This window comes from Microcaecilia unicolor, chromosome 11 (genome assembly GCF_901765095.1).
Source record: "Microcaecilia unicolor chromosome 11, aMicUni1.1, whole genome shotgun sequence".
Taxonomy (NCBI): domain Eukaryota; kingdom Metazoa; phylum Chordata; class Amphibia; order Gymnophiona; family Siphonopidae; genus Microcaecilia; species Microcaecilia unicolor.
The window spans coordinates 57,623,170-57,649,186 of record NC_044041.1 but is presented as its reverse complement, the minus strand read 5'-3'; the positions used below and the strand labels follow the sequence as shown (position 1 = coordinate 57,649,186).

The window sequence follows — 26,017 nt, the reverse complement described above, 5'->3', positions numbered from 1 at the left end:
ATTGAGGTCTACAAGATCCTGAGTAGTGTAGAACAGGTAGAAGTAAATCTTTTTTTTTTTTTTTTTTACTAGTTCCAAAAGTACAAAGACTAGGGGACACTCGAAGAAGTTACATGGAAATACTTTTAAAACAAATAGAAGGAAATATTATTTCACTGAACAATTAGTTAAGCTCTGAAACTATTTGCCAGAGGATGTGGTACCAGCAAGTTAGCATATCTGGGTTTAAAAAAAAGTTTGGACAAGTTCCTGGAGGAAAAGTCCATAGTCTGCTGTTGAGACAGACATGGGGAGGCAACTGCTTGCCCCAGGATTGGAAACATGGAATGCTGCTAATAATTGGGTTTCTGCCAGGTCCTTGTGACCTGGCTTGGCCACTGTTTGAAAACGGGATACTGGGCTAGATGGACCATAGTATGGTTAATCTCATGTTCTTATGATAATGAATATGACTGTTGGGCAGACTGGATGGACCATTCAGGTCTTTATCTGCTGTCACTTACTATGTTACTATATTGTAAGCACTGTGCTACATACTTATCTCTCTATATAAAAGGCAACACCAACCTTCTATGAAGCCTCCAGCCGGAAGTGTGAAGGGGGCGAGATATCCGGTTTCCCTATGAGTGTCTGCCTCGCCCTCTCTGTAACACAGTCAGTGAAGGAAAACAGCACAGCACGAAATCAAATCGCTGGCTCTGTAACAGTGAAGGACTCAGAGGGGGGAGGGGAGAGAGGCCAGAGGGCAGGGACACACACACTCCCACTCCCACTCCCACATGCACACAGAAGAAAACATTGCTAGCCCCCGTTTCATTTGCATCAGAAACGGGGCTTTTTTACTAGTTTACATATAGTTGTGACAGACTACTGCATAGTCTGTCAGATGACTGGAAATACAGTATGACCTTTGCATGTCTGATTATAGAGAGAAAAAAAGCTGTTCTCACTAACTGACCGAGGGATTGAATTTGCACAGCCCCTTGTGGTGTCTGTTACCTGATGTCCAGGCTGTGCATACCGATTTGCTCTGTGCTGTTCTGGCTTCAGACTGTAAGCCTGAAGCAATTACTTGGGTCCAAATCATAGTGCTGGTTTTAGAGAGAAAAGGTTGTGAATGAAGGCTCATGGTGCCAGAGCCCTTCACTGGTTCTGATTGTGCTGGAAGTGCAAAAAAGAGGGCAGAAATTACAAGGTCCAACCCCCCCTTTAAATTCCCCATTTTGCAGGCCTTGCATTTTCATGTGCATTGTGATTCTAGAACATATCTAAAACAAACCAACTGTTTGGCTGAATTGTTTGATTTCAATGTATTTTGGGTTGTGCCAGTACTTGGGTCACAGAATGGGAGAAATAAGCAGCAGACCATCCAGAGCCACTGGGTGTAAGCCAGACAAGATGGCTTGAATCGGACCTGAGCTCTTCACCAGGATCTTTGGTAGACTGAGCTGTACACTGCAAAGGCCTTTTTGGAAGTGAGGCATCCTTGATGACATCTGGTGGGGGTAGACTGCGCCCAGAGCTTTTCTTTAAGAAAGAGAGATTAGAAAAGTTCCCTGTGACCCAGTTCTTAGTGAATTGTTGGAAGTGCAAAATTTATATTTAATGAAACGGGCAGCAGGAGACAAAGTGACACAGCGCTGCTTTCAGTCACTATAATAGGAGAAAGCACTCTGGCTGTGAGGCAGCACTGTCTGTTCTCTCACAGTGGGAGAATGTTACACAACAATAATACAGCCTAGAAAAGTAGCATAACTGACTGCTTCTCATAAATGCAGTACATTGAGCCTTCTCCATACAACCTTTTCTTCTGCGGTTGCTGTGCTTAGGCATGGTCCTCCATCAGTTCCACTTTGAATTTTGTATAGTCCTCTTGAACCATTTTAATTTCTTTCTCCTCCTTCCAAAAATAAGTTAGACTTTAATTGTCGTCTGCTCGATAATTTCTGCTTTTTGTTTTTCAGGAGCTTGAAGAAATCCGCAAATCTGGAATGAAGAATTTCCGGAATATCCAGGTGGATGAAGCTAACTTGTTGACCTGGCAGGGGCTGATTGTTCCAGTGAGTAGGAGTTCGCCACTTCTCAGATCCTGGATAGAAGCTGCCATTGTACTTCTGTAGCAGAGATCTATCCATACCATCCTTCTCCAGGACTAAAATTGGAGATCTAGTGGGGACAGTTGGAGAGGGGAAAAGCCTCCTTTGGTAGCATAGCATTTCACATCAACAAGCTCACTTTCTACAAAAAAAAGGTTCCTATGAGGCATATTTTCAAAGCACTTAGCCTTCCATAGTTCCATAGGTTTCTATGGAACTTTGGAAGGCTAAGTGCTTTGAAAATATGCCTCTAAGTTTTCTTCCCCCAGATACGTTCCTAGTTAACTTTCTAAAATGTTAGTGGTGATACCTAATGCTCTTATTGAATTCTGTTTTTAAAATGTTGCAGAGATGGTGAAGTCAAATGCCCTGTTTTTTCTTGCGCTAGTTTGTATATTTCTAAACCCACCATCTGTAAGTGTGTGTCTTGCCTGAGATGTTCATATCTGACATTTCTCAAAGCTCATCAGCAAGTAAGCAATAACTTCTTCCATTACGGTAACTTCCCACTATTTCAAAACCTGTGGGATGGTTGTGTCCATCAACCAGTAGGTGAAGATAGAAAATACTGAGGAACTGGACTGGATGCCAAGAGAGAGACGTCTCAGCTCAGTATTCAGTTCTCAATCTCCAGCAGATGAATAGACACACTTTTCAGCCTCTGTTTGAGTGCTTTGCTCCTGGACCAGTTTGCCAGCTGGTTTGCAGGTGGCTTGAGTCTGCAGAGTCATGTCTGGAGGTGTTCAGATTCCTGTGTCCTGTGGAATTCTTCTTTTTCAGCACAACAACCTAAAAAAAAAAGGAAAGAGATTTGCTGGAGACCGTGGGACCAGAGTGTCAGTCCTGAGCCTTTCTCATCTGTGGTAAGACTTGTGGAGACTCTGAGCTTGGGGGGAGCAGCCAGCAGTGTTAAATTCGACTAAAGTTTGACTGAACCGCTTGGAAGGCTGCAAGTTCTACTTGGTGCAGGGGAGGAATCCTGAGTCACCGCTTGGGACACATTGTGCTTTGCTTGTGACAGGTGGGGTGAATGGTGACTCCCACAGAGGCAGTTAAGCAGTGTTCCTGCTGTGGGATCCACTAGCCAGTATCAGGACATTGCAGTACATGTAACCGGGACTTGCACGGGATGCAGAAGAAACAGTAGCAGCACATCTTCGGATTTGGCACGGCATCTGAATGTCTGGGTCTTCGGGCTCTCCAGCAGGGCCAGTAGGCAGTTTGATGCAGAAGAGTGCGGGAATGGGTGCCATTTTGTTGGGGGCCGACTAGCAGTGAGGAACAGCCTCCGTCTGATCATGCGCGGAGCACAGGCATCAGTTTACATCCTCAGGGCCGTACAGAGCATTCAGCTGCATCTGGGTCTTTATTTTCTCCAGAGTTTATATTGCTGTTGAACCTGGCTTATTTACTGAAGCAGGGACACTCAGTTGCTGCACGGTGCTTCAGTTTCTTGCCTCGCTGCTCCTCTGTCTCGTAAAAGATCTCGTTTAGACCTCCAAGAGTGGGTAGATTAGGCTCACTGCATTTTCCTCCTTATATGATGTGGCCTCATTCTATTTAGAGGACCCATCGTTGAAGGAGCAGTTGGAGGAGGGGAATGATTCAAATTACTGAGGTTGTTTAATAAAGAGGAGCTTGGTACTCATTTCTGAGGTACTGGCAGTGTGTTCTATTGGGGAGCCTTCTGCTTTGGTGTAGAGTTCCATCTTCGTCGATCATTAGGGGGCTTAGAGCTCCTTTTAAGGCCTTCCTGATGCATCCGGACATTCAAGACCTGATCACAGCAGAATGGGTCTCGCCGGACGCAGGCTGAGAGTGGGAAGAGCCATGGCTTGCCTCTACCTGTTAGTTCTTGAGAAGAAAAATAAATTGTAGCTTCCCAAGGTGGACTCCCTGGTTACAGCGGTGACTAAGAAGAGGGCATTGCTGGTGGAAAGGGGCATTGCCCTAAAAGACACACAGGATAGGAAGCTAGAAGGTTCGCTGAAACAAACCTTTGAAATGGCCTGTTTGGGCGAGAGCATTTCTGAAGTGGCATCAGCAGTCAGCAACACAAGGTGGGTGCCATAACACCCAGCTGGAAGCGAGATTGGTTTTCTTGACAGATACTGTTTATGACATGTTATGGCCCGCAGTATGTGTTTGGCTGTCATGGCATTTCAGCAACTGGTTGCAGCATTAGGCAGCAGATGCAGCATCAAAGTCACATGCAGTTAAACTGCCCTTTCAGGCCAAGTGCCTGTTTGGAGAGGATCTCAGTAACTTGGTGAAAGAACTGAGAGAAACTAAGCCACAGCAGTTGCCGGAGGATAAGCTGAAAGGTCAATTTTCAGTTCTCTATCTCCACACAACTATCCCACAGGTTCTGGAATAGTGGGAAGGACTCATGGAAAGGAAGTTATCGGGTAAAACCTAATTTCTCCCTATTATATACACCACAAAAAATTATAATGGAAGAGGAAGGGGTCCTCACTCGGAGCAAAAGGTAAATACCCTCTATGTAAAGCTGTAGTGTCAGTCGGGGGATACCCTCGTGCAACCCTGTGGATACAAATGTATAAAAATATGTAAAAGTCAAACGGTCCCCCTCTTCCAATATAAAATCCTCATAACTTGTCTGCTGAAAATGTGAAACACTGTGTATCTGTAAATAATCCAAGAAGTAAATCGGACTTGTCATGTACGCAGCATGTGTCCAGAGGAAGTTGTTGGTGTGCTTGCCAGTAGAGCTGATCCCCTGCCACAAGAAACGAAACCTGACGCTACATCAGATACATATAGTGTCTGTAACTGCATGCACATTGCCTGTAGAAAATGTTGGGAGTACCTTGTTAGTGTCAGCATACAAGATAAGTGCCGACATCTCGGATTATTTACTGTCACCGTGTTTCACATTTTCGGCAGACAAGTTACGAGGATTTTATGGTAGAAGAAGGAGACTGTTTGATTTTTGTACATTTTTATATATTTGTACAAGGATATCCAATGATTGACACTGAAGGAGCTTCACAGAGAGGGTATTCACCCTTTGCTGCGAGTCTGAGGATCTCTTCTTCCATCGTATTTTTTTGTGGTCTACATAATGGGAAGTTACTGCTTGTTGAATTACTATTTTTTCCTATTTGTGAGTATATTTGGCATGAGATGTACATGATGCGATGTGAACCTTTCCCTGCCTTCACATACCATACAGTGAGAGAAGATTTTGCTACCTGCTCAGTTTTAAAATGACTCCCTCTTAAGTGATTGTGGTTGTTCAGATCTACTGCTGGAGATGATATGGAAATACATTTTCATAAGGTTGGATGCTTGTTTCTTGGTTTCTTATTTATAACTACAAAATAATGAAACACTTTTAGGAAGATATTTATACGCCTCCATAATGTTTGTGTTTTCTGCCTCATTGGCATGACAGGGGAGGGAAAGTCAGAGAGCCTCAGTCAGCCCCCAGGTCATCATTTCTAGAAGTCTATTGTGTTACTTATTTTCTATAAGGTAGAGTGGTTGCATCCTTATAGATTGCAGACTGAAGCAGATAGACAGAGCTTTTGGCTTCCTACAGCTTGGTTCCTCCTTGTTTCTTCTTGCTTAGTGACTTGTCCTCACCTGAAGTCAAGTGTGAAGCAAATTCCAAGCTTTTGGATGCTGTAGCATATAAATGTGCTTTTCTTTTCTGCTTATTACCCTGCAGGACAACCCCCCATATGACAAGGGAGCCTTCAGGATTGAAATCAACTTCCCTGCAGAATACCCATTCAAACCTCCCAAGATCACATTTAAAACAAAAATATATCATCCCAACATTGATGAAAAGGGGCAGGTGTGTCTGCCTGTAATTAGTGCAGAAAACTGGAAGCCAGCAACCAAAACTGACCAAGGTAAGGCTCCTGAGCAGCTGAAGGGATCGGATCATTGCATGTTTTCCAGAATTCAGGGATGTTAGCACCTCCCTGACTCATACTCTTGGACAGTTTCTCATTTTGATGAATCTTCTCCATTTTGTGCTAGATTTCTGAGGCCAGTGTTAGCTTTATTTCAGAAATTTCTCTAGTTTAGTGGTTCCCAAGCTGCGAGTCAGGACCCCAGATGGGAGTGGTCACATCATCAATACTGCTTCCCCTTCCTCTGGACCTGCACTGTGACACGCCCACTAGTGGTTGTCAGCAGGCTTCCTGTTAAACTGGAAACCCATACAGAAGACTGAGGGGGGGGGGGGGTGAGTGCATACAGATTCACATACCCTACACTGATTGTTGCCCCTACTACTTCTGCTACTTCTGTTCCCATGCTTTGGGTGAGTGAAGGAAGGAGGAAGTGAGTGAGGAAGGTAGAGACCTACACTGGGTGCAGTACAAGTTTGAGAAGCATTGCTGTAGATTTGAAAGCAGTAATTTTCTAAAAAGAAAGATACTGTACTGGATCAGGCCCAGTAGCAAACTCCATCATTCACTCTCTAGAGATCAGGGTTCTCAACCCAGTCCTCGGGACACACCAAGCCTGTCAGGCTTTCAGTATGCTCACAGTGAAATATGAATTAAAAGGGCACCATGTGGTGACCAGACGTCACTTAACAAAATCATCTGCTAAAGGTTCAAACCTTTATATTTTTCCCGTGCCCTCGGGCCCTGTAGCTGTTGAGGTCTGGGGAGGAATGAAAAGTGCCATAGCCACAGGCATGGAGCAGCACCACAGAAGTGGTTCAGAGGAAAGTGGCTTCCAGCTATTGAGGTGGGCCAAGGTTTCTGAGAATCCCCCAAACATGTTGATGAGGGAGGAGGGGCGTCAACTTAGAAACAATGAGGGGAAAAATCTTAGGTAACAGGAATTTGAAACCCTGCGAGAGCCCTCACTATAGGAAGGCAGGTATGCTCAAAAACACTTTGAAATTTTCAGCCAGTGAAATTTGTACGTTCTCTGAAACTTGAAGGGTTTTTGTTTTTTCATTCCACATAAGAGCATTTTCCTGGGACTATTAGGTAGAATATTATGCCCTTATTACTATGTGTATATTGTCCACTGCTTTTTGCATGTGTATTTTTCTGGTACATTCTGTTGCTTGTCTTATATATGTATTTTAGCTTTGAGGTTTCTTATGAAAAAGGTGGTTGAGCAAATCAATTAAATGTTAAAGATTTAAACTTAAGCTCCTGCAGGAAAATCCTATAAACCCGTTTTAGTCTTCGAGTCTTGGGAAAGCAAACACTTCCTTAGCACCTGCAGCAGATGATTCCAGAGATTTGTGGTTTGTGATCATCTACCAGCAGGTGGAGATAGAGAGCACTGAACTCTGTCTTATTGGTATGTTCCTTGGTTTTTCAGTGTGTATCTATCTCCAGCAGGCAGTGGAGGTCTTTTGTAAGCTACTGGTTTCATCTGTGTTTGTTCTTGGTTTCCTGGTTCAGTTGAGCCTGGGGTGTGCTTAAGCTAAGCTTTGCTGGCTTTAGAGGGTACACCTGGTTGGTGCCAGGTCCCTCTCCTCGCCTAAAACATATCCAGCCACTTTCTCCGTCCTTTTTCCTCACAGAGTTAATAAGCAAAGGAGAAAAAGGATTACAGCAGCTTTGCCTGCTTATGTGGCTACTTTGATACTGGATGGGATTGACTCTATTCACAGTATGTCCTGTGCCAGAGTGGTGAGTCAGAACTTGTTCCTAGAGATTTGGCAAGTGTTCCTTTACATTTGTCTCCCTCTTTGGGCTTACTCGCGGTTTCACTTGCTTTTTCCTTGCGATGGCTGCAGAGTCTTGTCAGCGCTACTTTTGCTATACACAGCAGAGAGCAGCTTCGGGGAAATGTTGGCAGTGTGTTCCGAGGGCATTTGACAGAGCAGCCTATTTGGTGGGCGAACCGTTGTCTTCCTGAGCTGTTCAGTTGTGGCCTCTCCTCAGCTGACATTCTCTGATGCGGTTTTGCAGGCTCCTGTGGCCATTTAAAATCAGCATAATTTGCCTCCCGCAGCTGCAGAATCCATGCTGCCTCTTCAAGCTGGGCATATTTCTAGACCTTATACATGTGCTGGTAAGGTTTATGACTGTATTGTAACTCCTGGGCCTCTGATGCCTTTTTTTCCAAGTGTTAGTTCTTTCAGTGCCTCAAGCCTATATCTGCAAAGGTCTCCTCAGCATACACAATCTTCTGCCTGTCTCTCTTGGCAACAGTTGGAGGTTTCTGGGTTTTTGCAAGTTTCTTAGTCTTTGCAATTGGATTCTGTGAGTGAAGGGAGACGTTTGGAATCTGTTTCTGAGGCAGATTCTTTGGCTTCTCCATCTTCCCCTCAGTCTGAATCAGGCTTGGCAGCAGCTTCCCTACCTTCTGTTTTTCAGAGAGAGTTCAGGAGGGAGAGATTCTGATTGATGAGGAGGATGTTCCTACAATGGTTAATACTTTTTCCCCCAAGGAGGAATTAACTTCTTTTATGGCTAAGGCTCTAGAGGCTCTGAATTTTTATAGCTTGGAGTCACAACACACCTCAGTCTTTACTTCTGGGATAGCTAGTGCACTGGAAGCTACCTAAAGCATTCCCTGTACATGAGGCTATGCACATGCTCATTTCGGCTCAGTGGACCACCCCAGATTCCAGTCTTAAGGTGGCCTGGACCACGACTCGCCTTTCTTCTATTGCTCAAGATGAACTTGGAGGCTTACATTACTTAAGTTGATTCTTTGGTGGCTGCAGGCACAAAAAAAAAAAACCACCCTGCCTGTGGAGGGTGGACTGGTCTTAAAGGGTGTGCAGGATGGGACCTTGGGGTTTTCTCAATCTGCTCCTGTCCCTGTCCTAGCCCCCCCGCTCTGCTGGCTATGGCCACACAGCATGGTCGAGCCTAACGACCACTCCCAGGTCACAGTCTTGGGACCATATGTGGTTGAACTCTGAGCTTGGCTCCGCAGTCCCTATTCGCATACCTGGTTGAGCTCGGAGCTTCTTAGTGCCACTGTGTGCGGCTGTGGCTCGATCCTGTAGGGCCTTACCTGAGCAGTGCAGGTCCCCATCCCCCCAACTCTCTTGCCTGTTCGCCTTGTTTGGGTGTACCCCCCACAGTCTCCCCCTGCAGCTCCCATACTTTCCAAATGTCCCTTTGGCAGCACATATCCCGAATAATAATGATAATACTAATAATAATTCAGTTGGCCTGGCTAGCTTCATGCCCTTTGTCAGGGACTAATACTATTGTAGAGTACTAAGTGGGGAATTTCCCTTTAGGTGCGCCCAGAGGGCCGGGGACAGCAGAGATGAAGGAGCCCCAGGCCAAGGTAGGCCGGGGCAGTCAGGCAGGCCAGTGCATGTCTGCTATGGGGTAGGGCATGCTGACGCCACACGCTGCATGGCCTTCAGAGTCAGTACTGAGCAGGGGCATTTGGATTATTTTTATAGTGTGCAAATATAGCACTTTCAATCTGTTTTCCTTTCAGTGAACATTTTACAGATGCTGTTCCCTTCCTTCAGCACAAAAATGCCAGGATTTGGCAGTTAGAATTCTCTCTCAATTCCCCCCCCCCCCCCCCAAAAAAAAAAAAAATTCCTGCTTGTAGGAAGTTACAGCACCCTGCCCTTGCTGGAGCAGCCACCCTCCCATCCCTGGGTAGTGGAACCGGATCCTCCCCCAGCAGACCTGTCCCTGGAGCATATAGTATGTACAACACTGTGTACATCAAGTAGTGATTAGTAGTAGGAGCGGTGCCACCGGGGGAGTATCCGTTGGTTCTGGACCACAAGGAGGCCTACTTGCCTGTTCCTATTTATCCTTCGCACAGGTGTTTTCTTCGCCTTGCACAAGTCTAGGGCATCTCTTTCAGTTTCAAGCGATGCCGTATAGATTAGCTACAGTGCCCAGACCCTTTTCCAAGGTTGTGGTGGTCGTAGCTGCTTCCTGAGAAAAGATGGAATCGAAGTGCATCCCTATCTGGACAGTTGGCTGATAAGGGCCTTGATAGAGCAGGCGGGTCATCAAGTGACTACTTAGGTCATGGCACTTTTGCAGTCTTGAGGTTGGGTTATCAATCTGCACAGTGAAGACTTTGGAATATCTGGGAGTACAGTTTAACGTGACCTGGGGCCCAAGTGTCTTTTCCAGAATAGAGAAGATTCGAGCTTTGAGAACAAATTTTCTCCTTGTTGCAAATTCCAAATCCCCAAGCTTGGGATTATGTTCAGGTGTTGGGTTCTACGAAAGTGTCCTCAGAGGTGGTGTCTTGGGTCGGAGCTCACATGCACCCACTCCAGCAGTCTTTCTTGTCCCAGTGGTTACAGATTTCTCAGGGCTACAATAAGCGTCTCATGTGGAGACCTCTGGTGAAGTGTAATATATTGGGGAGGCTTCAACTGAACAAGCTCTTGCAAGGTGTGTCTCTGGTGTCTCTTCTTTGGATAGCTGTAGTCACAGATACCAGCCTGACAGGTTGGGGAGCCCATAGTCTTCAACACACTGCTAGAGGTCTGTGGAGCCACACGGCAACGCTGTGGCAGTCCAGTTGGATGGGGCTCAGAGTGGTGCACAACACTCTTAAAGCTTTTCAATCTGTTCTGGAGGGCAAACTGGCTCAGGTTCTCTCAATCAACATGATGGCAGAGGATTCCATCCACAGACAGCCCTGGTCCGTGAGATCGTCCTCTGACAATGAAGCACACTTTCTATTTTACTAGGTGGAAAGGCATTTGCAGCAGCTTTCAGCTGCCCACCTAGTGGAAGCTCTCAATTGGCAAGCAGATTTCAGTAGCAGGAACTCTCTGGACCCAACGGAATGGGAGCTGGTGCTGGACACCTTCCAGCTGGTAACTCGAAGGTGGGACACTCGACTAATAGAACTCATGGCGACATGTCACACTGTCAGAGTTTCCATGTTCTTCGGCAGAAGACAGGAGGTTGGTTCAGAAGGCATAGATGCTCTTCAGCCTTGGCTGGAGTTGCCCCTGTTTTTGCATCCCACCATGACCTCTGAGTCATGGACTTCTCTGTCAGGGCCAGGATCCCTCCCGCTTTGGTCTTATGGCCTGGCTCTTGAGAGGCTGGAGAAGGAAAGGATATGCTGGCAATTTGCAACGTTACTTCTGGCAAGAAGACGTTCAATGTTAGTGGTGTATGCTGGTGTCTGGCAAGTTTTGATACATGGTGCTTTGAATGGGCATGGTCTCCATTTCAGGCCTCTTTGCCACACATGAGCCTTCTTGCAGGATGGTCTTAGAAAGGTCTCTCTTTAAGGTTTAAGTGGCAGCTTTTGCCTGTTATTGGGGTTGGATTCTGGATTACTCATTCACTTCTCATCCAGATGTTAATTTCTTGAAAGAGGCTAGTCATCTTAGGCCTCCATTTTTGTTGTCCTTGTCCCGAGTGGAACCTTAGCATGGTTCTACGGGCTCTAAAAAAGGTTCCCTTTGAATCTCTGAAGCAGGCTACTTTGAAAGATCTTCCTCTGAAATCTCTCCTTCTAGTATGTATTGTAGCTTGGGGAGTTTGAGGAACAGGTGTTAGAAAGGACATTGTCAGAATTAGCTGCAACATAAAAATACCGTGGTACTGAATGAAAACAAAAATTGTTCTTGTATGGCAGTAAAGACGCAAAGGGAGACAACTGTAGGATTGAGGCTGTCTCAAATAAACATGGATGATTCTAGGTGAAACTCCTTTTTAAAGGACCGGCTTCTAATTTTTTTTTTCTCCGTTTATCATATTGCCTAAGATCCTTCTATAACACTAAATGTCTATTCTCTATTATTTTCCACTGATCATTATGTATTGTAAGCCACATTGAGCCTGCAAAGAGGTGGGAAAATGTGGGATACAAATGCAATAAATAAATAATAAAAAGTAAAGCTGGGTTGCCATTTTAATTGATTTATTTTCTAAAGGTTAAAAAGGATTATCAAATGTATGTCCCTTTTCTTAGACCTTTCAGGCATCGCCGTTCTTAATCCTACTTCACTAACTGCCAGTACTGGTCAGGGTAACATCCAGTAGCCTTTAATATCATGAATGGAGTGGCACCATTATAGTTATTGGAATTGATTGATGTATGCAGCACAAACAGAAGTTTACAATCTAAGGGTGCACCGGTGCATGATTGTAGGCTGCTGAGTACATGGAAAAGAAATTGAAGTGTACAGTGTTTAATAAAATAGATAAATTAATTTTAATGATTTATAGGGTGAACTGTTTGGAAATCTGCTTTTTTAAATGGGGATGTGTATTTTGATATAGAGAATGATTCCAGATGTTTGGTATTTCATGATATTGTATATTTGATTATATGACTTGTTTGTATCCTCTGTAATCCATATTGAACTCTCTCTTTAGATAAAGCAGAAAACAAGTGCCAACTGAAAGTAAAAGAAGAGGGATTAGACGCAGGAAATTTCAGTCATTATCATCCAGTTTGTTATACCATTTTTAGGAAAGCTTTTGGAAGATTTTGTGGGGGAAATTGGGTGTCTTGATCCTTTTCAATTAGGGTTTTGACGAGCACATGAGGTGAAGGTTTCTACAGTGGATGTCTTAAGGAAAGGTATGGTTGCTGGCAGGAGTTTTTGTGTGGTACCTTTGGATGTATCTGATGCGTTTGATTCTGTTGATTTGGAGTTGTTACTGAAAACTTATTGGGACGTACATTGCGTGTGAAGAGTGGAGAAACAGTATCTCAGGAGATGCTTGTGGATATAGGTGTGCCACAGGGTTCTGCCCTGTCAGCTCTCCTATTTAATATCTGCATGCCATCTGTACGAAAGGTTTTTGAGTCGGGTATGTTTTACCATATGTGTGCTGATGATGTGCAATTTTTCTTTCAGATTGAGGAATGGGGGGATGCGATGCGTTGGCTGCCCAGTTGACGTTGTATATGGATAAGGTGCAAGTGAGGATGTCTGAACACGGTTTAATGTTGAATTTAGCTAAAACAGAACTTATGATTGTGGGGAGATCAGAGGGGGGGGGGGTGTAAATGGTGCATGGTTGGATGTTCAGAAAGAAATGAAATTATTGGGGGTTGTGTTTGATTCTAAGCTCTCAGTGCAGAATCAGGTAGGGAAGATCATTCAAGTTCTCTTTTGCACAGCTTCATATATTGTATAAATTAAAGCCTGTGTTGTCACAATATAACTTTGGGAATGTGTTGCAGAGCATGGCTCTCTCCAGATTGGATTACTGCAATGTTCTCTACCTTGGGCTGTCGAGTGCACAGTGCAGGTCATTGCAGTTGGTTCATAATGCAGTGGCAAGAATTGTTGCTAGTGTTTCAAAGTTTGAGCGTGTAACACTTGTGCTGGAGCAATTGAACTTCCTGTGCTTTTTCAAATTTGTTTTAAAGGACTGATTCTGATTCATTAAGCATTATATTTAGGGACCGTTTTTGCTCAATCTGCTTGTGCATATTGGCCGCAACGGTCGTTGCGTACAGAAAATGTGATTCGCTTACCTTTAGACACAGTAGCAAGAATTTGTTATGCTGATATGAGTGTCTGCTTTTTCCATTGAGGGGTTCGGCTATGGAATGCCATCCCTGGACTACTTCATTTGTGCAGCAATGTGGGTCAGTTTAAGAAATTGCTAAAAACACAGTTGTTTATGGAAGCTTTTATGTAGGAGCAGTTTGCTTTAATCTATTGAAGAGCAGTATAAGTGGTTTATAGTTTGTTTGAGATGTGTGGAATTTGATTTTTTTTCTGTTTGCTTTTATTATGTATGTTATGTTTTGTAAACCGCCTAGGTTATAGGTAATATATACATTTTTAAAATAAGTAAATAAAATAAATTCATAGAATTATCCAGTCCACAATAAGAGCATAAGAATAGTCATACTGAGTCAGACCAATGGTCCCTGTAGCCCAGTATCCTGCTTCCAACAGTGCCAATCCAGGTGATAATGCCTTTTGTAATTCTGTTACCCGGAAATGGCAACTGCCATTACGGCAAATGTAAGCCACATTGAGCCTGCAAATCGGTGGGGAAATATGGGATACAAATGCTACAAATAAATAAAAATAAGTACCTTGCAGAAACCCAAATAGTAGCAAGATTCCATGCTAAAATAGTAACCACAAACACCTACAGTGGGAATTGAAACCAAATCCTCTGCATTCAGGTCACACAGCCCTAACACACGTGCATAGAAAGCCTTAAGTTTGACAACTAAGGTTTTTAAGGAAAACAAGAAACTCCATGCATGACTACTGAATACACACAAAGAACATCCATGTCGAACTCCTCCTGCTGTCCCCTGATATCTAGGAACATTCTTAGTGGTGGACAGATGGGGTTCTGACACAGGTTTCCCTCATTTCAGAAAGTAAAGGCTAAAATGTGAGAAATATTACCTATGCCCCTGCAAGTCTCCTGTACTAATCTGGTGAGAAGTTTGGTGAACATTCTCTCTACTCTCAAAACAACGACATGTAAAGCACAGAAACAAAGCGTTTCTTATGCCATCCCTCAATTCAGGTTGAAACTCCTGAGGAACATTCAGCTGGCTGACATGTACTATCCTTCAGATCTAGGGAGAAAAATAGCTTATTTATGGCTTAAATCAGCAGGCCTTTCTAATTTGAAGGCTGTTAGCTGCTTCACAGGATTTTGGGTGGGGATGGGAAATCCTGGGAGCTGGAGTTTGACAGTGACTGTACGTGTGTGTGTGGGGGGGGGGGGGTTAATTATGAGTTAGCACAGCTAAGAGTCATTAGCTTGCAGTGTTATAGCTGATGATATGATTTTTATTTTATACTGCTTGCTGAGTTACATGTGAGGTACCCTTACTACTGACTTTATAGCAGAGTTTTCCAAATGAGGTTGTGAAATCCATGTTTGGAGTCATGATCTGGACTAGTACTCCATATGGCTTTATTATCCTGCGCCACCTGGAGGTCGTGTGCTTCCTGTAGCCACACAAATTGGGGGTTCAGTTGCAGTAAGATTAGTGAGTGCTTCTTTTATGTATTATGTTTTGGTAGCTTTAATATTGGTTTTTAGTTTATTTTTAATGTTTCACTTATGACTGTAGTTTTGTTTTTTATCAATTATTATCAGAGTTTGTTGCTGTATTATGTTATACTAGCCGTTAAGCCCGTTAAAACGGGCGAGATTTCCAGCTACCCTCCTCGCTGCCACTCCCTCCCCCCTCTGTGCCTCTGCTGCTGCCTGCAGCGCTTTCACATGGAGGTGAGAGGCGCTGTCAGGTCAGTGCAGGGGGCCCGATATGGAGGGGAGCGGGAGCGGCGGCGGGGATGGGGGGGAGGATGGAGGTTGGTGTGCGTGATGTTCTTTTCGAGGCTTCAGGCTCCAGCGGCAGCGTCCGACTCCGTTTCCCTCTCTGTTCCGCCCTCTGATGTCATTACGTCTTGATGCGAGGGCAGGACAGAGAGGGAAGTCTCTACTGCGCATTTGCAGGTGAGTCGGTCACTTGCCATTTATTTGTTTGATTTTATGTACATTATGTATGCATTTATTTGGATTTATTAACTGCCTTTATGAAAAAGATTCTCCCAAGGCAGTGTACAGCAGATATAGCTTGATTTTAAAACTTACAATTTGTTTTTCAGTATAACTAGTAAAATGACCAAATATAAGCACAAATACAACCAATAAGGTAAACTTGGATATTGCAAATTGAACCCTAATAACAAGACTAACATGAAACAATATCAGATAAATATTTAACAGCACTAAAATAATCTTATGACAACTTTCATCAGAATAAGAATGCTATTATAATAGGCAGCATAGAAGAACCATATAACAGATATGATTATCATGATGTCTGCACTGTGCAAATGAAACACCTTAATAGGCACGCATTAGAACATTCAAATAACAGACTCATTAACGCTGTTCATATGTATATTTCTCCGAGGACAAGCAGGCTGCTTGTTCTCACTGATGGGTTGACGTCCTCGGCAGCCCCCTCCATCGGAAAGTTTACTAGCAAAGGCCTTTGCTAGTCCTCGCGCGCCCATGCGCACCGCGCATGCGCGGCCGTCTTCCCGCCCGAAACCGGCTCGAGCCGGCCAGTCTTCTTTCGTCCGCGCTCGGTACGGTCGTGTTACGCCGTTCGTGCCCCAGAGAGTCGACCTCGCGCGTCCTTTTCGACGTGTTTTTTCCTTGTTTTTCTTTTAAAAAGTTCGGGAAGCGCTCCGGAAGTGTTCCGGAAGACCCTTTCGGGTTTTCTGCCCTTCCCGTAATTTTCACAGCTTTTGCCCCGTAAGTTTTCTTTCGTTGTCGGGGTAGGCCTAGTTTGGCCTCGGTCGAGATTTTTCTCCCTTTAAATTTTGGTGCTTCAATTTTCGCCATTTCGGCCTTTGATTTCGCCGGCGTGATTTTTCCGCCCATGACATCGAAGCCTTCCAGCGGCTTCAAGAAGTGCACCCAGTGCGCCCGGGTAATCTCGCTCACTGATAGGCACTCTGCGTGTCTTCAGTGTCTAGGGGCCCAGCACCGCCCTCAGAACTGCAGTCTGTGTTCCCTGTTACAAAGGCGGACTCAGGTAGCGAGATTAGCCCAGAGGAACGTTTTGTTCTCGGGCTCTTCGTCGACATCGGCACCGGAGGCATCGAGTGCATCGACGTCGTCAGCGTCCGGACCATCTTCCTTGGCTGCCGCTCCATCGACTGCATCGAGGCATCGGACCTCTGCATCGGCGCCGAGGCATCGGGCGACTGCATCGACGTCGGTGGTACCGAGACTTCGTCTGCTGATGTCGTCGGACGGAGGTGCATCGTCAGGAGTGCAGGTGAGGGCTGTCCATTCCCCTGCTGGTGGCGGTGAGCCTTCGGGTGGGTCTCCTCCTACCCTGAGGGCTCCTGCGGTACAGCCCCCCCGGGATCGACCCTCTTCGGTCTCGGCCCCGAGGAAGCGACGGATGGATTCTACGTCCTCCTCGTCGATGCCGGGGAGCTCCGGTGACATGCTTCGGAAGAAGTCGAAGAAGCATCGACACCGGTCTCCTCCCCGTGTCGGCACCGAGAGCTCTGGGTCGCCGAGGGATTCGGCACCCAGCAGGCATCGGCACCGAGAGGACCGCTCACCCTCTGTTCAGGAGGTGTCGATGCGCTCCACTCTGGACAGCCCGGAACAGCCTCCTCGCCCGGAACAGGTTCTGACGTCGACGCCTGCATCGACCTCTCAGCCTTTTTCTGCAGCCACTCTGAACGAGAGCCTCCGGGCCGTTCTCCCAGAGATTCTGGGAGAGCTGTTGCGCCCTACCCCTCCGGTACCGGCGGTGCTTGCGCCTCCGGTACCGTCGAGCGTGGCGCTGGCTGGTCCATCGCCCAGGTTGAGGTCCCCGACGTCGGTACCGCGTGCGGTGCCGACCGCGGCCACCTCCCAGGAAGGCTCCCCGACTACGTCGGCGGAGGGAGCTTCGCCGATGCGGGCGAGGGAGTCTACCTCTCGACGCCCCCATCGTGGACGTGGCTCCACGGAGTCGAGCCGGGCGAGGTTGCAGACACAGGTCCGTGAACTTGTGTCTGACACCGAGGGTGAGGCCTCGTGGGAGGACGAAGAAGACCCCAGATATTTCTCTGACGAGGAGTCTGAGGGTCTTCCTTCTGATCCCACTCCCTCTCCTGAAAGGCAGCTTTCTCCTCCTGAGAGTCTGTCTTTCGCTTCCTTTGTCCGGGAGATGTCTACGGCCATCCCCTTCCCGGTGGTTGTGGAGGACGAGCCCAGGGCTGAAATGTTTGAGCTCCTGGACTATCCTTCTCCACCTAAGGAAGCGTCCACTGTTCCCTTGCATCATGTCCTGAAAAAGACATTGCTTGCGAACTGGACCAAGCCATTAAGTAATCCCCACATTCCCAAGAAGATCGAGTCCCAGTACCGGATCCATGGGGACCCAGAGCTGATGCGCACTCAGTTGCCTCATGACTCTGGAGTTGTGGATTTGGCCCTAAAGAAGGCTAAGAGTTCTAGGGAGCATGCTTCGGCGCCCCCGGGCAAAGACCCTAGAACCTTAGACTCCTTTGGAAGGAAGGCCTACCATTCTTCTATGCTCGTGGCCAAGATCCAGTCTTACCAGCTCTACACGAGCATACACATGCGGAACAATGTGCGGCAGTTGGCGGGCTTGGTTGATGCTCTTCCCCCTGAGCAAGCCAAGCCTTTTCAGGAGGTGGTCAGGCAGCTGAAGGCGTGCAGAAAATTCCTGGCCAGAGGAGTTTATGACACTTTTGATGTTGCGTCCAGGGCCGCTGCTCAAGGTGTGGTGATGCGCAGGCTCTCATGGCTGCGTGCCGCCGACCTGGAGAATAGACTCCAGCAGCGGATTGCGGACTCGCCTTGCCGTGCAGACAACATTTTTGGGGAAAAAGTCGAGCAGGTGGTAGAGTCTCTCCACCAGCGGGACACCGCATTCGACAAGTTCTCCCGCCGGCAGCCTTCAGCATCTACCTCTACAGGTAGAAGATTTTTCGGGGGAAGGAAGACTGGTCCCTATGCTTCTGGTAAGCGTAGGTACAATCCTCCTTCCCGACAGCCTGCGGCCCAGGCTAAGCCCCAGCGCGCTCGCTCTCGTCAGCAGCGTGCGCCTCAGCAAGGCCCCGCGGCTCCCCAGCAAAAGCAAGGGGCGAGCTTTTGACTGACTCCAGCAGGGCATAGCCGACATCCCAGTGTCAGTGCCGGGCGACCTGCCGGTCGGGGGGAGGTTGATAGCTTTTCACCAAAGGTGGCCTCTCATAACCTCCGATCAGTGGGTTCTGCAAATAGTCCGGCAAGGATACACCCTCAATTTGGCCTCAAAACCTCCAAATTGTCCACCGGGAGCTCAGTCTTACAGCTTCCAGCACAAGCAGGTACTTGCAGAGGAACTCTCCGCCCTTCTCAGCGCCAATGCGGTCGAGCCCGTGCCATCCGGGCAGGAAGGGCTGGGATTCTATTCCAGGTACTTCCTTGTGGAAAAGAAGACAGGGGGGATGCGTCCCATCCTAGACCTAAGGGCCCTGAACAAATATCTCGTAAAAGAAAAGTTCAGGATGCTTTCCCTGGGCACCCTCCTCCCCATGATTCAGCAAAACGATTGGCTATGCTCTCTGGACTTGAAGGATGCCTACACTCATATCCCGATACTGCCAGCTCACAGACAGTATCTGCGATTTCAGCTGGGCACACGCCACTTCCAGTACTGTGTGCTACCCTTTGGGCTCGCCTCTGCGCCCAGGGTGTTCACAAAGTGCTTGGCTGTAGTAGCAGCGGCACTTCGCAGGCTGGGGGTGCACGTGTTCCCATATCTCGACGATTGGCTGGTGAAGAACACATCCGAGGCAGGAGCCCTGCAGTCCATGCAGATGACTATTCGCCTCCTGGAGCTACTGGGGTTTGTGATAAATTATCCAAAGTCCCATCTTCTCCCAGTGCAGAAACTCGAATTCATAGGAGCTCTGCTGGATTCTCGGACGGCTCGCGCCTATCTCCCAGAGACGAGAGCCACCAACTTGTTGTCCCTCGTCTCGCGGGTGCGAGCGTCCCAGCAGATCACAGCTCGACAGATGTTGAGATTGCTGGGCCACATGGCCTCCACAGTTAATGTGACTCCCATGGCCCGCCTTCACATGAGATCTGCTCAATGGACCCTAGCCTCCCAGTGGTATCAGGCCGCCGGGGGTCTAGAGGACGTGATCCACCTGTCCACGAGTTTTCTCAAATCCCTATATTGGTGGACGATTTGCTCCAATTTGACTCTGGGACGTCCCTTCCAAATTCCTCAGCCACAAAAGGTGCTGACCACGGATGCGTCCCTCCTGGGATGGGGAGCTCATGTCGATGGGCTTCACACCCAAGGAAGCTGGTCCCTCCAGGAACGCGATCTGCAGATCAATCTTCTGGAGTTACGAGCGATCTGGAACGCTCTGAAGGCTTTCAGAGATCGGCTGTCCCACCAAATTATCCAAATTCAGACAGACAACCAGGTTGCCATGTACTATGTCAACAAGCAGGGGGGCACCGGATCTCGCCCCCTGTGTCAGGAAGCCGTCAGCATGTGGCTCTGGGCTCGCCGTCACGGCATGGGGCTCCAAGCCACATATCTGGCAGGCGTAAACAACAGTCTGGCCGACAGGTTGAGCAGGATTATGCAACCTCACGAGTGGTCGCTCAATTCCCGTGTGGTACGACAGATCTTCCAGGTGTGGGGCACCCCCTTGGTAGATCTCTTCGCATCTCGAGTGAACCACAAAGTCCCTCAGTTCTGTTCCAGGCTTCAGGCCCACGGCAGACTGGCATCGGATGCCTTCCTCCTGGACTGGGGGGAGGGTCTGCTGTATGCTTATCCTCCCATACCTCTGGTGGGGAAGACTTTGTTGAAACTCAAGCAAGACCGAGGCACCATGATTCTGATTGCTCCTTTTTGGCCGCGTCAGATCTGGTTCCCTCTTCTTCTGGAGTTGTCCTCCGAAGAACCGTGGAGATTGGAGTGTTTTCCGACCCTCATCACACAGGACGAAGGGGCACTTCTGCATCCCAGCCTCCAGTCGCTGGCTCTTACGGCCTGGATGTTGAGGGCGTAGACTTTGCCTCTTTGGGTCTGTCAGAGGGTGTCTCCCGCATCTTGCTTGCTTCCAGGAAAGATTCCACTAAGAGAAGTTACTTCTTCCATTGGAGGAGGTTTGCCGTCTGGTGTGACAGCAAGGCCCTAGATCCTCGCTCTTGTCCTACACAGACCCTGCTTGAATACCTTCTGCACTTGTCTGAGTCTGGTCTCAAGACCAACTCTGTAAGGGTTCACCTTAGTGCAATCAGTGCTTACCATTACCATGTGGAAGGTAAGCCGATCTCAGGACAGCCTTTAGTTGTTCGCTTCATGAGAGGCTTGCTGTTGTCAAAGCCCCCTGTCAAGCCTCCTACAGTGTCATGGGATCTCAATGTCGTTCTCACCCAGCTGATGAAACCTCCTTTCGAGCCACTGAATTCCTGCCATCTGAAGTACTTGACTTGGAAGGTCATTTTCTTGGTGGCAGTTACTTCAGCTCGTAGAGTCAGTGAGCTTCAGGCCCTGGTAGCCCAGGCCCCTTACACCAAATTTCATCATAACAGAGTAGTCCTCCGCACTCACCCTAAGTTCTTGCCAAAGGTCGTGTCGGAGTTCCATCTAAACCAGTCAATTGTCTTGCCAACCTTCTTTCCCCGTCCTCATTCCTGCCCTGCTGAACGTCAGCTGCACACATTGGACTGCAAGAGAGCATTGGCCTTCTATCTGGAGCGGACACAGCCCCACAGACAGTCCGCCCAATTGTTTGTTTCTTTTGACCCCAATAGGAGGGGAGTGGCTGTAGGGAAACGCACCATATCCAATTGGCTAGCAGATTGCATTTCCTTCACTTACGCCCAGGCGGGGCTGACTCTTGAGGGTCATGTCACGGCTCATAATGTTAGAGCCATGGCTGCGTCGGTAGCCCACTTGAAGTCAGCCTCTATTGAAGAAATTTGCAAAGCTGCGACGTGGTCATCTGTCCACACATTCACATCTCATTACTGCCTGCAGCAGGATACCCGACGCGACAGTCGGTTCGGGCAGTCAGTTCTTCAGAACCTGTTTGGGCTTTAGGATCCAACTCCACCCCCCGAGGGCCCTGTTTGTTCTGTTCCAGGCTGCACTCTCAGTTAGTTGGTAAATTTTTCAGGTCAATCTCAGTTATGTCCTCGCCGTTGCGAGGCCCAATTGACCATGGTTGTTGTTTTGAGTGAGCCTGGGGGCTAGGGATACCCCATCAGTGAGAACAAGCAGCCTGCTTGTCCTCGGAGAAAGCGAATGCTACATACCTGTAGAAGGTATTCTCCGAGGACAGCAGGCTGATTGTTCTCACAAACCCGCCCGCCTCCCCTTTGGAGTTGAGTCTTCCCTTGAAGTGTATTGTCTTGCTACATACTGGACTGGCCGGCTCGAGCCGGTTTCGGGCGGGAAGACGGCCGCGCATGCGCGGTGCGCATGGGCGCGCGAGGACTAGCAAAGGCCTTTGCTAGTAAACTTTCCGATGGAGGGGGCTGCCGAGGACGTCAACCCATCAGTGAGAACAATCAGCCTGCTGTCCTCGGAGAATACCTTCTACAGGTATGTAGCATTCGCTATATCATCACTGTATCACATATTTCTTAATTAGCACTGCACCTACAATTTCTCTATAGCTACTTTGGTGTAATTCTGTTTTCTTTATCTCTTGTCACTTTTGCCTCTCTCATATATCTGTTCACAGACTAGGATTTATGCAAGGTATCTTTGTGTAAATTATGTATAATTTTATTTGTATCTTTTCTGTATCCCACTTATTGATAGTACCGACCCCTGAGGAAGGCTTTGTAGCCAAAACATGGCCCATGTTGGGTCAAGATTGTCCACACAACTCTTGTACTTGGAGAATAAAGTTTCTTGTTTTTAGAAGCATTGGACTTCTGCACTTAACTTTGGTTGTCATTTTGGAACAACATTGGTTGGTGTCTTCCATCCCTTGTGGAAGTCTTTTTTTTTTTTTTTTCCATGTTTTGTCACGCTGAGCAACTGACCCCTGGAGGGATTAAGGCACCTTCTTAGTACCCCAGTGGTTGCTGTCCTCCTCTCTCCTCCCAGAAAGTGAAAGGGGATACCAGGCTGTGTGACAGCTTCAGGTATTACAGACATTCTTAGCAAAGCAGGATTCAAGTCTGTGGAGTAGCCTAGTGGTTAGTGCAGTGGAATTTAAACCAAGGGACCCAGGTTCAGTTTTTTTGTTTTAAATTTGTGACCCCCTTCAGAAACAGAAAAATACCTACTGTACTTAAATATATAAGTCTCTTGCAAGCCTGAAGGATATTGAAATGGTGTACATTCAGGTACAATATGTATTTTTCTATTCCCAGAGAGTTCACAATCATAAAATAAAAGTTAAAATATGATTTGAACCTGGGTCCCTTGGTTTAAAGTCTACTACACTAACCGCTAGGCCGCCCCTCTGCTCTGCAGGGATGTCTGTGTGACCGTTCTTCTTAGAATGCTGCCAGAAAAATGCCCTTGTCCCTCCTTTTTTGCTGTTCATGTGGTGGATGTTCTAGTTTGTAATATGGCTGTTCATGCTGGACGTCCTCAGCACACAGTTGTCAATCTCATGTATTTTTGACCGGGAAATCCTAACATATTTCCCATTGGAAAATATTTGTGAGATGGATGTCCATTTTGGATATTATGAGCTGGATGTTTCTATTCTGACTTGGACATCATTTTGAAAATGCCCCTCAATTTCTCTAGTAGCATCTTAACTCTGATCACCAAACTCTGGAAAGGTAGAGCAGCAACCTGTGCATGAAAAATGTGGCACTGCCCCTGGGGTATGGAAGCCTAACATGGAAGTAGTGGCTGGCTGACAAATTTCTCCATTTTGTATCTATGCACAACTCCTCTATTTGTAGCTGTTCTGACACCAGACTTTGATAAGAACATTCATTTCTGTGAAGCTTTCAGGTTGGAAAAGTGTCAGACACTCAATCTATTCTATAATGTAAATCCAAATAAGGCAAAGAAGATACTGGTTTCTCTTCACAGTGTAGAATATGGTGGGGGGGGGGAGGGGAAGTTTTTAGTCATGGTTGTGGTGAAAAGAGTGATTGGGTTAGCAGTCTTTGTTACTCGTATTGTTAATACTTAGCTGATTTGGAATTCCAAGACAGAGGAGTTATTGGGTAACCTGATACCTCTGAACTGCCCCCTACCCTACTGGATAAGTGAGGGAGGCAGTGTAGCCCTGCTGGGATACTTGTAAATGCCTAGTAAGGGTACACAGAGGGCAAGGAGCAAAGAGAGGTGGTGTATTAGGTAGTTCTCTAACAGTTTTGTCCTTCAGGCTGCTAGTTCAATCAGAGCTACCCTGCTTTGGGTTACAGCAATATAACTCTTTATTCACAAATACATCATAGCCCTCTCTCAACTTAGTTCAGTCATTGAAACAGCAGTCCTTAGTCCAAGACTATGCACCTGGACTCTTCAAGTCTGATCATTAGGAGTCGCTGTTGTACAATGACTTGGGCTTCTTCCTACCTTGGGAGCTGAGTGCTGTATTAAGAAATGAACCCAGGTTCTCTGCATGACAGTACCAGCAGGCAATCCCTGAAATAGCTTTTTGAAAAATACCTTGCAATCATTAACCCAAAACTTTAATTTCTGTATTCCTACTAATCAGGAAATTGCAGGCGTTAAGAGCAGATACTGTCATGGTGCATGGAAGGAGCCAGGGGAATTTGAGACAGAATTTCTTTCTTAAAGATCCCTCTGTTCAAGTTATTATCTCATGAGTGCACAAATGCACTGTTCTTTTATGTTCTGACAAGTTTGGATGTGTCAAGTGATACTGTGTCTTGCGTTGTTGTTTTTCTCCAGCAACTGACAGTCTCTCTGGTTTTCTTTCTATGTCCAAACAGTAATCCAGTCCCTTATAGCACTGGTGAATGACCCCCAACCTGAACACCCACTGAGGGCTGATCTAGCTGAAGAATACTCTAAGGACCGTAAAAAATTCTTTAAGAACGCTGAAGAGTTTACAAAGAAATATGGTGAAAAGCGACCAGTGGACTAAACTCTTGACACAGTGCTGTCAGTTTAAAAAAAAAAACATAAACACAAGCCCCTTTCCCAGAAAAACATGTGACTGAAGACGTGGAACCAGCGCACTGCAGACACCCCTCACCAAGCAGGATTCCACAGAGCATGGACGTGTGCCGTCATCTGCTGTTAAAAACTCCTGCCTCCTACTAACTTTCGACAGTTTTCTTAAACATGGTCTAGGTAACTTGTAAAGAAAGGATTAAACATTGAAATGAGAGAGTCTAGTACTGCTTTTTTTGTTTAAAAGAAATCATTGCTTCAATCTACTTTTACCGGGTAGTGCATCTTTTTTTTCCCAAAGTTTTCATCTGAATGCCGCCCTTGTGGCTGAGCAGTGGAGCAGCTTGTGGCTGGGGATGCCTTTAATCACCCCTCCTCTGCTCTCCAAGGTGCTGCAGTCCAGAAGGTGCCTCGGTCCAGTGCTTGGCGGTTCTGTCTACTTTACTTCTTTGTTTTCAGTGTTGCGCTGTGCTTTGTGGGGCTTGGTTGCAAGTTCTCCCTAACTTCAGTTTGTAACATATATTAAAAACAAAAAAAGATGAGATGGGTAAAATTTGGAAACAGGTTTAGTTCTTCTGTAAATGTAGCTGATGTTGCCACAATGTTTATTAAAGGGGAAACCCAAGCTGCTGTCTGTGTGGTTGAATTCAAACATTGCACTTAAGGGGAGTGGTCCTCTGATGTTTTCTCCTTTTTAGAGTGCATTTAGAATGACTGGGAAAGCTGCCATCAACCCAGGTTGGACTTCTGTGTTGGGAAAACCAATAGCAACTTAATATTCCCAGTGAAATCTTTTAATGACTAACAATAAATAGAGCCATTTTGTCTGAATGATGTCATTTCAGTCCAAGCTTACCAGTCATGTTGTATGTACCTTTTACTGTAGTTCCTACTGTGCCATTCAGAGGGGGATTTCATTTAAAAACATTTTAGGTAAACTAGTTTGGGTAAAAATAACCTGCCCCCCTCCCCTCCCCCCCCCCCCCCCCCCCCCCACCGCTCTTCTACCCTTTGGTTGCCTACACATGTAACAGGGTTGCAAAGATAATTTGCCAAAGGTTCTATGTATCTTGCAACTAGGAGAGCTATTGAAACTTATCTCCTTCCAGTTTTAAAGTGACGAGCTAAATGTTTCTCTTTCATTACTAGAGACAGAAGACACGGCAGTGGTGATCCAAAAGTGTGTGTTGCATGTATCCTAAATTGTAAATTGAAGTAGTACATGAAATTTACAAATGGAAATATTTTTATATTTTATACTCTTGCCTCTCACCACCTACAATCAGTTGGGATAGATGACAGTTCTGCCTTGTGTAGAGTAGAAACCGAGTTCCTGTTATGCCAGGTGCTTCTCAATCCAATCCTTGGGGCACACCCAGCCA

The 26,017-nt window shown here is 46.6% G+C and overlaps 1 protein-coding gene across 1 annotated transcript in view; it reads left to right on the top strand.

The window, feature by feature from the left end:
* UBE2L3 (ubiquitin conjugating enzyme E2 L3) overlaps nucleotides 1-25,260 on the top strand; it is a 46,452-nt gene extending 21,192 nt beyond the window's left edge. Inside the window, exons 2-4 of the mRNA XM_030217916.1 lie at nucleotides 1,965-2,060; nucleotides 5,791-5,977; nucleotides 24,452-25,260. Coding sequence (XP_030073776.1) covers nucleotides 1,965-2,060; nucleotides 5,791-5,977; nucleotides 24,452-24,606 — 438 coding nt within the window. The 3' untranslated portion in view covers nucleotides 24,607-25,260. The remainder of the gene's footprint in view (nucleotides 1-1,964; nucleotides 2,061-5,790; nucleotides 5,978-24,451) is intronic.
* Nucleotides 25,261-26,017: the final 757 nt, after the last annotated feature.